Source organism: Macaca thibetana, chromosome 20 (assembly GCF_024542745.1).
Source record: "Macaca thibetana thibetana isolate TM-01 chromosome 20, ASM2454274v1, whole genome shotgun sequence".
Taxonomy (NCBI): domain Eukaryota; kingdom Metazoa; phylum Chordata; class Mammalia; order Primates; family Cercopithecidae; genus Macaca; species Macaca thibetana.
In genome coordinates, this window is record NC_065597.1 from 72105003 (window position 1) to 72120109 (window position 15107).

The 15107-nt window shown below is 55.0% G+C and overlaps 1 protein-coding gene across 2 annotated transcripts in view; it reads left to right on the forward strand.

Annotated features, from left to right (window-relative positions):
• The window catches only part of SLX4 (SLX4 structure-specific endonuclease subunit), a 29415-nt gene extending 14687 nt beyond the window's left edge, over positions 1 to 14728 (forward strand). The window contains exons 9-15 of one of the 2 annotated variants that reach the window (XR_007722119.1): positions 370 to 458; positions 1471 to 1617; positions 3202 to 3368; positions 4765 to 7061; positions 11082 to 11184; positions 12121 to 12209; positions 12449 to 12529. Coding sequence is in view for 1 of the 2 variants with exons in the window: in XM_050774162.1 (XP_050630119.1) it covers positions 370 to 458; positions 1471 to 1617; positions 3202 to 3368; positions 4765 to 7061; positions 11082 to 11184; positions 12449 to 12868; positions 13221 to 13575 (3578 nt within the window). In the remaining variant the exon portion in view is untranslated. Of the gene's footprint in view, positions 1 to 369; positions 459 to 1470; positions 1618 to 3201; positions 3369 to 4764; positions 7062 to 11081; positions 11185 to 12120; positions 12210 to 12448; positions 12869 to 13220 lie in introns of those variants that run through there. The other variant, XM_050774162.1, reaches the window with a different exon arrangement.
• Positions 14729 to 15107: the final 379 nt, after the last annotated feature.

Sequence of the window (15107 nt, forward strand, 5' to 3'; positions counted from 1 at the left end):
ACACAGCCTCTGGGCGCTTTCATTTTTTCTCAAAGGTGAATGTGGCGTTGACAACTCTGTCATGACTTTCCTTCCACTTTAACCAAAGACAGAACTGTCTGCCCACAGCGAGTGAATCCTCTGGGTGAACTGTTTTGCTATTCTCTCACCTCCCTGGTGGGGTGCGGATCACAAGGTCAGGAGATCAAGACCATCCTGGCTAACAGTGAAACAGAGCGTGCGGGTTTGCTTTGCATGAAGGCATCCTCGGGAAGCAAGCGCCTCTCAAGGCACCGCAGGGGCCGGCTCAGCCCGTGGTCAACGCTGTCTTCTTGGTGGTGGATGTGGCTGGGCTGTGACGTTCCTTTAACCTGTGAATCCTCTGCTCAGGGTTGGACGTGGTGCCCGGCGGCCTTCCTCTGACTGGGTTTGTGGTGCCATCGCAGGACAAGCACCCAGAAAGGGGCGGCCGCACCTCGGTAAGGACTGGCTCTGTCCCACGCTCTGTGGTCCTGGCCACTCCCGCTTGCCACGTGTGTGATGGGGTTGGCTCACCGCTGGCCTCTGGCCCCCAACGCAAGTGCAGGGGCCTCTCAAGAAGGTCTCTGCTTTCCAGAAGGCTGTCACATCCTGACATCCGTGAGCAGAGCCATGGACCCATAGCCACCCCAGCGCCCGCTAGGGGCTCTGCCACAAGGCTTCTGCCTTTTCTGTCTGTGACTCCGTGGGGCACCTTGGGGCTGAGGCCCCAGAGCCTGCTCTGTCCCGGGTCCCAGGAGTGTAGAGGGACCACAGTTTCTCAGCACGGCTGCCCCATCCAGGCACTCTCTGCTCGTTCCTCAGTAGCTGCGAGCTCACTGAGGGCTTGCTGTCCCTCCCCTCTGTGCAGGTCCGGGCTGGGCTCCAGAGCACAGCTGAGCAGACTGGCCCGGCCTCCCTGTCAGTGTGCTGTGTGGGGAGGACCCAGGGTGGGAGCTGGCTTTTCTCTAGAGTGGACCTCCTCCCATTTGCATGTCAGTGTCAACCAAGCACTTCATGCCAAGGCCAGCCTAGGGACATCATCATATACTGGACCCGGCTGTCCTCTTGGCCAGGTCCCCGAGCTGCTTGGACTCAGGGTGCTTGTCCGTCACAGGGGACGGGTGCACCTCCTCAAAGCCTAGGTATCCCACAGCCTGGCCCACACAGTGCAGGAGCTGCCAGCGCTGTGAATTCACATCTAGCCCCATGTCTGGCCTCTCCACGGGCGCCAGGGAACCCACTGGCAAGAGCCAGAGGAACAAGCTAGTGCTTTGCTCTTCTGTGCTGCTCAGGGCCTTAGGGTCACTCGGAGGTTGAGCCCATCGTGGGAACCATTTTGGAGAGGAAAGGAGAACGCAGGTCCTGGCTCCTGGCCCACCCTAACGCCACCTCCATGCGGGGAGATTCCCACTGCCCCAGCAGAAGAACAGAGGTGGGGAGGTGACGGCTCTTCCTCTCCTCCCGCTTCAGCTCTCCCTTGGGCTGCTGGTTGCTGACTTTGGTGCCATGGTCAATAACCCACACCTGAGTGATGTCCAGTTCCAGACAGACAGCGGGGAGGTGCTTTACGCCCACAAGTTCGTGCTTTATGCCCGATGCCCGCTCCTCATCCAGTATGTAAGTACGCAGGCCGCCGTGTGCCCTCCTTTCCTCTCTCTCCCTCTCTAATCCTGCCTTTCTCCAACCAGGCCTCCCCATGTCTCAGATGCCCTTTCTACCACCCCCATCTCCCTCACTTCCTGCCCCATAATGTTCTCACCTCCTCCCTCCCACCCATCCCTTTCTCTAACACACGGAGAAGAGATACAGACCCACGCTTGAGGTTAGGAGTGGGTGTGAGGGGTGGCCTTAGAACTGGGAAACATCAGTGTTTTGTTCTGTTGAATGAAAATCCATTGTTTGGCCGGGCGCGGTGGCTCACGCCTGTAATCCCAGCCCTTTGGGAGGCCGAGGCATGCGGATCACAAGGTCAGGAGATCAAGACCATCCTGGCTAACACAGTGAAACCTGTCTCTACTAAAAATACAAAAAAATTAGCCGGGTGTGGTGGTGGGCATCTGTAGTCCCAGCTACTCGGGAGGCTGAGGCAGGAGAATGGCATCAACCTGGGAGGCGGAGCTTGCAGTGAGCTGAGATCACGCCACTGCACTCCAGCCCGGGCAACAGAGTCAAAAACAAAAAAACAAAAAAGAAAATCCATTGTTTCCCAGAATTGTTTTCTCTTTCCTCTATTTGCATAATTACAAAAGCTCATAATTGATCTCTTCAGGGATGAGTTGCTGATGAACCTTCTGCTTTCTGACTGAAAGCATTTGACTTGAGTGTGGGCAGGAACTCAGGGAGCTATTCTCAGTCTCTGTCAAAGTTCTGGAGCCCAGTTGTGTCTATCAGGAGGACTCTAACTGGGTCCTAGAATATCTAGTCCCAATACGATTTGACAAAAGAGGAGTGTTAGGCCTCACCTGTAAAATTATTGGCCAAAAATCTGCATAAACAGTGCCTAATGCTTTTCCTGGGGCATGGAGCTGCTTATAAGACTAGGGACTGGGCACGGCAGCTCATGCCTGAAATCCCTGTACTTTGGGAGACTAAGGTGGGAGGATCCCTTGGGGCCAGGAGTTCAAGACCAGCTTGAACAACATAGTGAGAGCCCATCTCTACAAAAAAATTTAAAAATTAGCCTAGGTGCTGGGCGCAGTGGCTCACGCCAGTAATCTCATCACTTTGGGAGGCCGAGGAGGGTGGATCACCTGAGGTCAGGAGTTTGAGACCAGCCTGGCCGACATAGCAAAACCTCGTCTCTTACTGAAACTACAAAAAATTAGCCGGGCATGGTGCTGGGCGCCTGCAATCCCAGCTACTTGGGAGGCTGATGCAGGAGAATCGCTTGAACCCAGGAGGTGGAAGTTGCAGTGAGCTGAGAGCTCGCCACTGCACTCTAGCCTGGGCAACAGAGAGATAGTCCAACTCAAAATAAATAAATAAATAAAATAATTACAATTAAAAATTAGCCTAGGAGTTCAAGGCTGCAGTAAGCCATGATCACACCACTGCACTCCAGCCTGGGTGGCACGGGGAGACACTGTCTCTAAAGAGAAAAATAAAAAGACTAGTGACTTGCAGGACACCCCAGAGCGTCTCCTTTGCTCCAAGTTACAAGTGTCTGGTCAGTAAACCCTCTGTGTTGCATTTCACCTTCAGGTGAACAACGAAGGCTTCTCCGCTGTAGAGGACGGGATTCTGACCCAGCGTGTCCTGCTGGGTGACGTGAGCACTGAGGCCGCCTGCGCATTCCTGCACTACCTCTACACCGCGGACACTGGCCTTCCTCCTGGCCTGAGCTCTGAGCTGAGTTCCCTGGCCCACAGGTCTGGATTGCTCCCCAGCCTTTGAAATTAACTGACGAGGACTGGCAGGTTGACAGCTCTGGGGAGGCTTGTGCTGCTGCAGAGGGCTCGGGGCTTCGGGGCTGAGGCCGAGAGAACTAACAGTCCTGTGTATACCTTTTAATCCCAAGTTCATGACCAGCGATGACCCTGTAGAACAGGGCGTGTTAGGTGAAAGTCAGGCCAGAACTGACACTTGCAGGGGTGCCAAGCACTGGATCAGGAAGACTCTATTGAGTCCCATGGTTTTTAACCCCCTAGGTGTGACAGAGAATGGCCCTTGGCTACAGTGCCCCCCAAACACTGCTGCTCAGTGATCATTCCACTGCTAGACCTGAACAATGGCAGTCCTCTCCAGAGTCCCATAAAACGGGCATGGAGAGAATGCTTAGGCTGCATCCCAGATGCCGCAGCTCCCCTGGCTTGCCCAGCCAGCATCTTAAGAGAGAGGCAGCAGCTCAGAGGGACAAGTGTGCCTCTGCACAGGGCCTGGGTCGCTAATCCAAGCCTACGTCCTCCCTCCGCTGCTTTCTTAGGAAAGGAACAGCTCAGCCTCTGGGGTTGGAAATATACTGGCTAGGCCACAGAGCCTTTAAGCAGGTGGCTGGCTGGCTTGCCCATTGGCCTGGGCTGATGCAAGGACTTGGTCTGCTGTGGATTGTATCTGATGCCATGTCTTTTCATTTATGTTCTATTTTTTGGAGAGATGGAGTGTCGCTATGTTGCCCAGGCTGTTCTTGAACTCCTGACCTCAAGCAATCCTCCTGCCTCTGCCTCCCAAAGTGCTGGGATTATGGACATGAGCCACCATGCATGGCCTTTTTTATCGTTTTAGAGACAGAGTCTCTTGCGGTTGCCCAGGCTGGAGTGCAGTGGCATGATCACAGCTCACTGTAGCCTTGAACTCCTAAGCTAATTTTTACATTTTTTTATAGAGATGGAGACTTTCTATGTTGTCCAGACTGATCTCAAACTCCCGGCCTTGAGTGATCCTCGGCTTCCCAAAGTGCTGGAATTTCAGGCATGAGCCACCATGCCTGACCCTGACGCTATGTCTTGAGAGCCTCTGAGGCAGCAGACTCCCCAGTTTTGTAACTCTGCCAATCCCTGTTACTTTACATTCAGCCCGACACACCCCTTTATGTCTGCAGCTGTAGTTAGCAAGCCCTGCTTTAAGTGTTGTCAGTCTCTGGTTTCTGGAACGAAGTGGCCTGGGTGTTTCTGGCAAGGAGTGTGGGCTCCATCTTCAAAGGGAGCAGGGCCTGGGTCATGGTCATTTCTCCTAGTGAAGATTCTGTTCTGGTCTGCTACCCCACTGGGGTGCCCAGAGACCATCTCCATGCAGAGTGGCGATGACCCTTGGTGTTTCATGTTGCAGGTTTGGTGTGAGTGAGCTTGTTCACCTGTGCGAACAGGTGCCTGTCACCACGGACTCAGGGGGCAAACCATGGGAGGAGAAGGAAGCCGAGAATTGCGAAAGCAGGGCCGAGAATTTCCAGGAACTCTTGAGGTCAATGTGGGCAGATGAAGAGGAGGAAGCGGAGACTTTGTTGAAATCCAAGGACCACGAAGAAGATCAAGAAAACGTGAATGAAGCAGAAATGGAAGAAATTTATGAATTCGCAGCTACTCAGCGAAAGCTGCTCCAGGAAGAAAAAGCAGTGGGTGCTGGCGAGGATGCTGACTGGCTGGAGGGTGGCAGTCCGGTTTCTGGGCAGCTCCTAGCAAGTGTCCAGGTGCAGGAACAGTCGGACAAGGTGGAGGAGATGGAGCCGTCGGAGCCAGGAAGAGATGAGGCCACCACCACCTGGGAGAAGGTGGGACAGTGCCCTCTCCCACCACCCCAGGGCCAGCGCTCAGGGGCATGGGGAGCAGAGGCCCCCGAGCAGGAGGCGCTTGGCCGTTCCAGTTGCTCCACCCCTTCCAGGGGCTGCCGCGCAGAGAGAAAAGAAGGCCCCCTTCCGCACTCGGATGGTGCCGGTGATTACGAACAGCTCTTCTCATCAACTCAGGGAGAGATCTCAGAGCTGTCCCGAGTAACAAGTGAGCCTGAGGAACGAAGTGGCACTGTCAGGGAAAGGGGGCTGGAGGTTTCTCATCGCCTGGCTCCCTGGCAGGTGTCTCCACCACACCCGTGCCGCTTCCTACTGGGGCCTCCCCAGGGCAGGAGTCCCCGCGGGTCTCATCAGCCTCATCGCACAAGCGGGTTGCCCCTGTCAACACCCCGGTCCCGTGGCGGAACTTCCCAGGTGGGCTCCCCAACCTCGCTGTCTCCAGCTGTGCCATCAAAGCAGAAAAGGGACAGGAGCGTCCTCACGCTGTCTAAAGAGCCAGGCCACCAGAAAGGCACAGAGCGTCGCTCCATGCTGGAGTGCAGAAATAAGGGGGTCCTGATGTCCCCAGAAAAATCTCTGTCCATTGACCTAACCCAGTCAAATCCTGACCATTTGAGCTCCACGTCTCAGAAGTCTCCATCCAAAGTGAACAAAGACGACGAGGTCATCCTCTTACTGGACTCGGATGAGGAGCTAGAGCTAGAACAAACCAAAATGAAGTCCATTTCTAGTGATCCTCTGGAAGAAAGGAAAGCTCTAGAAATTAGCGCTAGGTCCTGTGAGCTGTTTTCCGTCATTGACGTCGATGCAGATCAGGAACGTTCTCACAGCCCACCAAGAAGGGAAGCTGCGCTGCAGCGGGAGGATGAGGGGGCGCTGCCGGAGAACCGGGGCTCTTTGGGCAGCAGAGGGGCTCCCTGGCTGTTCTGCGACCGTGAGAGCAGCCCCGGCGAGGGCAGCACCACAGACACCTCATGGCTGGTGCCCGCCACCCCGCTGGCCAGCAGAAGCCGCGACTGTTCTTCCCAGACCCAAATCAGCAGCCTCAGGAGCGGGCTGGCCGTGGAGGTGGTGACACAGCACACGCCCAGGGCCTCGGTAGGAAACAGGGAAGGGAACGAGGCTGCACAGAAGTTTTCCGTCATCAGGCCCCAGACACCACCGCCCCAGACACCGTCCTCCTGCCTCACTCCCGTCTCTCCAGGAACTTCTGACGGCAGAAGGCAAGGCCACAAAAGCCCTTCCCGTCCCCACCCTGGGGGCCACCCGCACTCCTCTCCGCTGGCTCCACGTCCCATCTCAGGGGACTGTGCCCACTTCAGCAGGCGGTTCCTGAAACACTCGCCACCTGGGCCAAGCTTCCTGAACCAGACCACAGCGAGTGAAGTGGTGGAAGTCGGGGACAGTGACGATGAGCAGGAGGTGGCCTCCCATCAGGCCAACAGCAGCCCCCCGCTGGACAGTGACCCTCCAATTCCAGTCGACGACTGCTGCTGGCAGATGGAGCCCCTCTCGCCAATTCCCATTGATCACTGGAACCTGGAGCGGACCGGCCCCCTGAGCACCAGCAGCCCCAGCCGCAGGATGAAGGAGGCCGCCGACAGCTGTGACTGCCGCTCCCCGGGACTCCTGGACACCACCCCCATCCGAGGAAGCTGCACTGCCCGGAGGAAATCGCAAGTGGGCGCGGGTTCCCCGGGGAACAGCAGGCTGAGCTTTCTGAATTCGGCTCTGTGGGACGATTGGGACGGGGAAGAGCAGAGGCCTCCAGAGACCCCTCCTCTAGCGCAGATGCTAAGCGTCGGTGGAGCTCAGAAGCCCGAAGGGTTAGAGACACCCAGTGAGTAGCCAGGAGAGCTGGGGAAGGGGACTGTCTTTGTTACTGTTTTACACTAAGTGGGTGTGGAGGTCGGTCATGAGACCCAGGGGCTGGCGGCGCTGAATGTCTGCTGACCTGAGGCACGACACTTCCGCTGCCTTCCAGACTCCCCTCCACGGTGGAGGAGAGCCAGGCTGGCTCTCACGCTGCACTTCTTAGCCAGTAAGTCAGTGTTTCCCAGACTTACCTGGATCCAGTGCTCACCTGGGCACATGTTTAAAATCCACATCTACGGACCCTTCTCCAGAACACGGAGCCGGCACCTCCGAAGGCCGCGAGTCATTCAGCAAGTATCGGCGAGTGGTTCTTCAAAATACTAACTGCGGAACGGCTGTAGGACCCAGCAATCCCACTTTTACCTGTGTATCCAAGAGAATTAAAACAGGGGCTCAGACATGCACGTTCTTAGAGGCGCTGTTCACAGTCGCCAAAAGGGGGAAGCAACCCAAACACCCGCCAGCAGATGAACAGGGAGCCCAGCGCGGCCCATCAAGAGAACGGAATAGTGTTTGGCCACAACGAGGAAGGAGGCGCTGCCACGCGCTACCGCGGGGACGACCCTGGAAAACATGCTGCCGGGTGAGAAGCCAGACACACAAGGTCATGTAAGGTCTGCATTCATGGATATGAAATGTCTAGAATAGGCAAATCCAGAGAGAACTCAGGTTAGTGGTTGCCCTCGGCTGGAGGGAGGGGGAATGGGGAGTGACTGCTCCCCATTTTTGGGAGGTACAGGGTGTCCTTTTGGGGTGCTGAAAATGTTTAGGAAATGGATAGAGGTGATGGTTGCACAACACTGTGAATACTTAATACCACTGAATTATTCCCTTTACGATTTCTTTATGTGAATTTCACCTCAATTAAAAAAAGAATCAGGTGGGACAAGTGTGAGAGGCTGTGAGGTCCGTTATTCCTGGTCCCCTCAGGTGCAGGAATGCCACCTCCCTGCTCATTTCAGTCCCCGGGGAGAGTCAGAGCCCCAGGTGTTGGCCCCCTCAGTGCTGCTGCTCCCATCCAGGCACCTCCAGGGAGGGTCAGGAGGGCTGGGCTGGGCTGAGCACAACTGGGAGAAAGGCCAGGCTGTGAGTGAACACCTGCCTGTGGCCTGGGGGCCTGTTTCCTCCCAAATCCAGATGAATGAGGTGACTGACAGTGCCCTCGGCCCTCAGGGGCTTCAGAAGCACCTGGAGAGCTTCTTATAGCACCGGTTGGCCCAGCCTGCCCTACAGCCTCGCTTCAGGAGGGTGACCAAGAATTTGCATTTCTAACCAGTTCCCAGGCAGTGCTGTGAGAACGGCTGCAGGAGGCTACAGAGCAGATCTGAGGCGGGCTTCAGGATGATGCTGCGGCCACAGGAAGAATCGTGCCTTTCTCAGGAGACAGAACCTGCCACTTTCATCGGGGGCTCAGAGGGCTCCATGGTCATAAAAGGGAGAAGCAGCAAAGTCTGACTGTTCCTAATGTGTCACCAGGCTAGAGTGCAGCGGCGCGATCTCGGCTCACTGCAACCTCCGCCTCTCAGGTTGAAGGGATTCTCCTCCCTCAGCCTCCTGAGTAGCTGGGACTACAGGGGCCCGCCACCACTCCCAGCTAATTTTTGTATTTTTAGTAGAGACGAGGTTTCCCCATATTGATCAGGCTGGTCTTGAGCTCCTGACCTCAGGTGATCTACCCTCCTCGACCTTCCAAAGTGCTGGGATTACAGGCATGAGCCACCTCGCCCAGCCTATTGTTTTTTAAAGTAACAGCTTTATTTAGATATAATTCACATACCATAAAATCTACCCTTTTAAAATGGACAGTTCACTGGTTCTTAATACATTCACAGTGTTGTACAATTGTCACCACTCTCTAATTCCGGAACATTTTCATCATCTCAAAAATCCCGCACCCAGGGGCAGTCTCTCCCCTTCCCCTTCCCCAGCCCCAGCAACCAAGAACCTACTTTCTGTCTCTGTGGATTTGCCTATCCTGGACAGTTCATATAAACAGAGCCGTGTATTACTAATGTGTGGCCTTTTGTGTCTGGCTTCTTTCAGTTAGCATACAGTTTTCAAGATTCATACATGTGGCACGGATCAGTATTTTATTCCTTTTTATTTATTTATTTTGAGACGGAGTCGCGCTCTGTCGCCCAGACTAGAGTGCAGTGGCACGATCTTGGCTCACTGCAAGCTCCACCTCCCAGGTTCAAGCGATTCTCCCACCTCAGCCTCCCGAGTAGCTGGGATTACAAGCGCCCATCACCATGCCATGCCCGGCTAATTTTTTCATATTTTTAGTACAGATGGGGTTTCACCATATTGGCCGAGCTGGTCTTGAACTCCTCCTAACCTCAAGTGATCCACCCACTTTGGTCTCCCAAAGTGCTGGGATTACAAGCCTGAGCCACTGTGCCTGGCCTGTTTTTGAATCAGGGGTCTTGCTCTGTCACCCAGGCTGAAGTGCAGTGGCACAATCACAGCTCATCGCAGCCTCGACCTCCCAGGCTCAAGTGATCCTCCCACCTCAACCTTCTGAGTAGCTGGGACTACAGGCAGCTGCCACCATGTCCGGCTAATTTTTTTTTTTTTTTAGTAGAGACAGAGTCTTGCTATGTTGCCCCAGCTTTGAGCATACTGTCTGACTAATACCCCACTGATGCTATGCCACATTTTGCTTATCCATTCATCTGTTAGTGGACATATGGGTTGTTTTTACTTTGTGGTTATTAATAATGCCACTTAGGAATATTCATGTGCAAGTTTTCGTGTAGACATAAGTTTTCATTCTTCTTGGTTCTATACTTAGGAGTGGAATTGCTGGGTCATATGGCAACTGTGTTTAGCATTTTGAGGAACTGCTAGACTGTTTTCCAAAATAACTGCACCATTTTAAATCTCCAACAACACTTGTTATTCTGTTTTTGCTGTTGTTGTTTGTTTGCTTGTCTTTTTGAGACAAGGTCTTGCTCTGTCGCCCAGGCTGGAGTGCAGTGGCGTGTTCACAGCTTGCCGCAGCCTCAACCTTCCTGGCTCAGGTGATCCTTCTGCCTCAGCTCCCGGATAGCTGGAACAACCACAAACAGCTGCCCACATTGGTGGCTTTGGCCACCACACCCAGCTTTTTTTTTTTTTGGTAGAGATGGGGTTTTGCCATGTTGCCCGAGCCCTCTGTGTTTTTTGTTACGGCCATCCTAGTGGGCGTGCAGTGGTATCTCATTGTGGTTTTGACTTGCATTTCCCTGATGACTAACGATGTTCGGCACCTTTTCACATGCTTATTGGCCATTTGTAGATCTTCTCCGGAGAAATGTCTGTTCACATCCTTTGCCCATTTTTTAACTGGGTTTTTTTAATTGATGAATTTTTTTTTTTTTTTTTTTTTTTTTTTGAGACGGAGTCTCGCTCTGCCGCCCAGGCTGGAGTGCAGTGGCCGGATCTCAGCTCACTGCAAGCTCCGCCTCCCGGGTTCACGCCATTCTCCTGCCTCAGCCTCCGGAGTAGCTGGGACTACAGGCGCCCGCCACCGCGCCCGGCTAGTTTTTTTTTTTTTTGTATTTTTTAGTAGAGACGGGGTTTCACCATGTTAGCCAGGATGGGATGAATTATTTTTTAAAAACAAAACTGATGTCTAAGCCTGTCTGAAGAGTATCAGTGTGGCCCATTGTCGCCTCAAGTTGTCACTGCAGGGCAGACATTTTGAAGTTTCCATGCCTAAGTTTTAGTCACATGCCGGGCTGTTGGGTTCCGCAGCCCCAGGAGCCACGTTCAGCCGGTATCCGTGTGATACAAGGTGTGGTCCTCAGTGCGTGCCACCGATGCTGTCATCGGGAAGCCCCTGCTCCAGACAGGGAAGGGGTGACTGTTGTTGCTTTCATGGAGCAAAACGATGCTTGGGTTACCTTCAAGTGCAGTATTCCTCTTGGTCACGCTACTGGGATCAGACATGGTCAATCCGTGTCCCTCGTGCTAAAACGTGTGCTGCTTTTGTTTTACCCAGAAGGTGTACATCGGAAGAAGGACTTGCCTCCCAAAGTGCCCATAACGCCGATGCCACAGTATTCCATTATGGAGACGCCGGTGCTGAAGAAGGAACTGGATAGGTTGGTGGTCTTCAAAGCTTGTTGCCCACAGTGGTCTTCTCCCTCCCACAAGTAACCAGGTTTCACACGCCTGGGGGCGGAAGGGTCCCCTGTGTGTTCTCTTTGGGTCTGGTGGATGCAGCTGGCTTGGGCTTGGGAAGAAAGGCCTGCAGTCGGCTCCTTAGGGAGCATGCGTGACTGCTGGGTGCCGGGTGAGCCGCCCAGTTCTCTCTGCGTACCATTCCCCAGGGAGGCAACACATGAGACTCCTGTATGTCACCCCTGGGCAGCAGGTCCCCATGTTCCGTGTGGATAGACATGGCCCTCTAGCCAGAGCAGTCTGAGTGAGGAGGCCTGATTTTTTTGTTTGTTTGTTTTGAAAGACAGAGTGTCGCTCTGTCACCAGGCTGGTTGCAGTGGCACAATCCCGGCTCACTGCAACCTCTGCCTCCCGGGTTCAAGAGATTCTCCTGCCTCAGCCTCCCGAGTAGCTGGGACTACAGGCATGCGCCACCACGCCAGGCTAATTGGTGTTTAGTAGAGATGGGGTTTCACCATGTTGGCCAGGCTGGTCTCAAACTCCTGACCACGTGATCCACCCGCCTCGGCCTCCCGAAGTGCTGGGATTACAGGTGTGAGCCACCATGTCTAGTGGAGGCCTGATTTTTTAAAAAAGAACATTTAACTCTCACATCCACATGACACTCCTCTTACACTCGGGCACCCGGGGAAGCTTCTGCTGCCACCATCCCTCAGAACTGGGAGCAGCATATCTTTTGTTTATTTTTTATTTTTGGAGACAGGATCTCACTGTTGCCTAGGCTGGAGTACAGTGATGTGATCTTGGCTCACTGTAGCCTCAACCTGCGAGGCTTAAGCAATCCTACCTCATTCTCCCTCGTAGCTGGGACTCCAGGCAACACCACCATGCCTGGCTAATTTTTGTATTTTTTGTAGAGACGGGCTCTTGCTATGTTGCCCAGGCTGGCCTTGAACTCCTGAACTCAAGCTATCCTTCTGCCTCAGCCGCGTGAAGTGCTGGGATTGTAAGTGTGAGCCATTGTGCCTGGCTGACAATGTTTCTTTTGGAATATTCAGAGTAAGCTTAGTTGGCGCCTAGAATAGACACTAACCTCTGATGCTCACAGAAGTCAGGCATCTATGGTTTGTCACACAAGCCATTCGCTGAATGCATTGGGCATCACTCTTTGCTAAGATGGGGAACATTGTGGAGTGTGGACCAGCTGTGTGGGTGGGTCCTGAGGCCCACCTGTCCCTCCGTCAGGTTTGGAGTCCGCCCTCTGCCTAAACGCCAGATGGTTCTGAAGCTGAAGGAGATATTCCAGTACACTCACCAGACCGTGGACTCAGACTCTGAGGATGAGAGCCAGTCCTCACAGCCGCTACTGCAGGCGCCTCGCTGCCAGACCCTCGCCTCCCAGACCTACAAGCCTTCAACGGCAGGGGCCCATGCCCAGCAGGAGGCCACCACAGGACCTGGGACCCATAGGCCCAAGGGACCTGCTAAGACCAAGGGCCCCCAACATCAAAGGAATCATCATGAAAGCATCGCACCCGCACCCCCAAGCAGGTCGCCCACCAAGGAGGCACCTCCAGGCCTTGATGATGATGCCCAGCTCCCAGCCTCCCAGGAATCCGTGGCCACTTCTGTGGACGGCAGTGACAGCTCCTTGAGCTCACAGAGGTAACAGGATAGACGCGATGGGGTTAGTGGCCTCATGTATCCTCTGGCCCGTGGGTGTGAGGGTTGGCATGAGTGAGGCCTAATGGCCAATCTTCAAAAACCCCCATCACCTTCTGGGTTTGACCTATGGGAAAACCAGGTGGGTTTAGGGGGCTGGTTCCCTGACCCCAGCCCTGCACAGGCCTCCTGGTTCCCGCCCCACACGCTGGACATTTCTGGCTGGGGCAGGATCCCACTGGAGTAGCCTGCAGGGATCTCTCAGGCCAGGCTCCATGGGACCTGTAGACACCCTCCTTCCTTTAAAGAGGCACCTGGTCTCAGGTGCAAAACATCCTGGTCTGGCCCTTTTCAGTTCTTCCTCCTGTGAGTTTGGAGCGGCATTTGAGTCTGCAGGTGAAGAGGAGGAGGGTGAGGAGGAGGTCAGCGCCTCACAGGCAGCCGTGCAGGCGGCGGACACAGACGAGGCGCTGAGATGCTACATCCGCTCGAAGCCGGCCCTGTACCAGAAGGTGCTGCTGTACCAGCCCTTTGAGCTGGGGGAGCTGCAGGCGGAGCTGAAGCAGAACGGCCTCCGTGTATCCTCGCGCAGGCTACTGGACTTCCTGGACACCCATTGTATCACCTTCACCACCGCCGCTGCCCGCAGGGAGAAGCTCCAGGGCAGGAGGCGGTGGCCTCGGAGCAAGAAGAAGGTGGCGCGGAACTGACGGGGCGTCCCGACCCCACCCCACCCCGCCATCAGCAGCCCCCACCCCCACCATTTGCAGGGAGGACCTGGGACACCCGGTGTGGGTCAGGCCTCCACAGGCATTTCTGGGCCTGGGGACCACATCAACTCTGCACTGTGATAATGACCACAGCCCAGTCCGAGGCTTCCTCCTCTGGGCTCTGCTTTCTAGGTGGCATTTGGAGCATGTCACCCACTGGATTTAGAGACTCTAGCCCCTGCCTCTGTCCATGCCCACAGTGTGTCTCCCTTTTTGGTTTTTTTTTTTTTTTTGAGACAGAGTCTCGCTCTGTCACCCAGGCTGCAATGCAGTGGCGCAATCTCAGCTCCCTGCAACCTCCGCCTCCCGCGTTCAAGCGATTCTCCTGCCTCAGCCTCCCAGGTAGCTGGGACTACAGGCACACACTGCCACGCCCAGCTAATTTTTTATATTTTAGTAGAAATGGGGTTTCCCCATGTTGCCCAGGCTGGTCACTAACTCCAGAGCTCAGGCAGTCCGCCTGCCGTGGCCTCCCAAAGTGCTGGGATTACAGGCATGAGCTACCACACCCAGCCCAGTGTGTCTCCCTTTAACCCAGTAGGGCCCTCAGGTGTCCCAGGGGGCAGTGGGCCATCACCAGCTGGCCAGGGCATGGCCTATTCTGCCACATTTGCCACCCTCTGAGCCCACCAGTCCTGGGCACAGCTGCCCCACACGTCTGTTCTGAGATGGACATCAGGTCCAGCCTGCCCCAGCAGCCTGGGCCCGTCCTCCTTAGCACTCAGGCCAACCCCAGCCACCACCAGCCTGAGACCAGGTGTCCTCAGACTCCCTGCACTGCCACAGCCCAGGTGCAGCTCTCCTGGCCAGCCGTGCTACCCGGACGCTTGTCATTGTTACCAGCAGTCTCCCAACTGGACAGTGCACAAGGGCCCAGAACAACTCTGATGCCCGCAAAACAAACATGTTCACTAGCGGGTTCCACTCTTTGGGTTAAAGCTGCCTCCAGCCTCAGGAGCAGTGTGGAGGAAGATGAGGGCCAGGAAAGAAGGAAACCTCGGTCTCTCCATCCCTGTGAATGTCCTCGTCTGTTTCAAATACGGTGCAGTCAGTTTTATATGATGTGCAATAAACCAAAAAGGCTTTATTAAAATCTCCTGGCTGCCACACTCCAGGAAGATCAAGAGGGAAACAGGTGGGAGTTGGAGACACCGTGGCCCTGAGCCCCCGCCCCACGCCTGCGGAAGCCCCCACCTTGCACCTGCCCTTCGGAGTAAGCTGGGCCTGCTGTCTCCTTATTTCAGTTCCTAGACCAGAGATGCAGATGTTCATTAATCCCCACACCCACATCCAACAGAGCCCTGGCTGGGTGCCAAGCTCCAGCCCCTGCTCCTTGAAGTGGGGCCCAAGCACCCCCAGCAGCTGCCTCAGCTGGGGGTTGCTAGAAAAGCGGACTCAGACCCCCGCCACCACCCACCCCACCACACAACTCACCGAGTCACCACGTGCCTTTACCAATGCGTCCAGTCCAG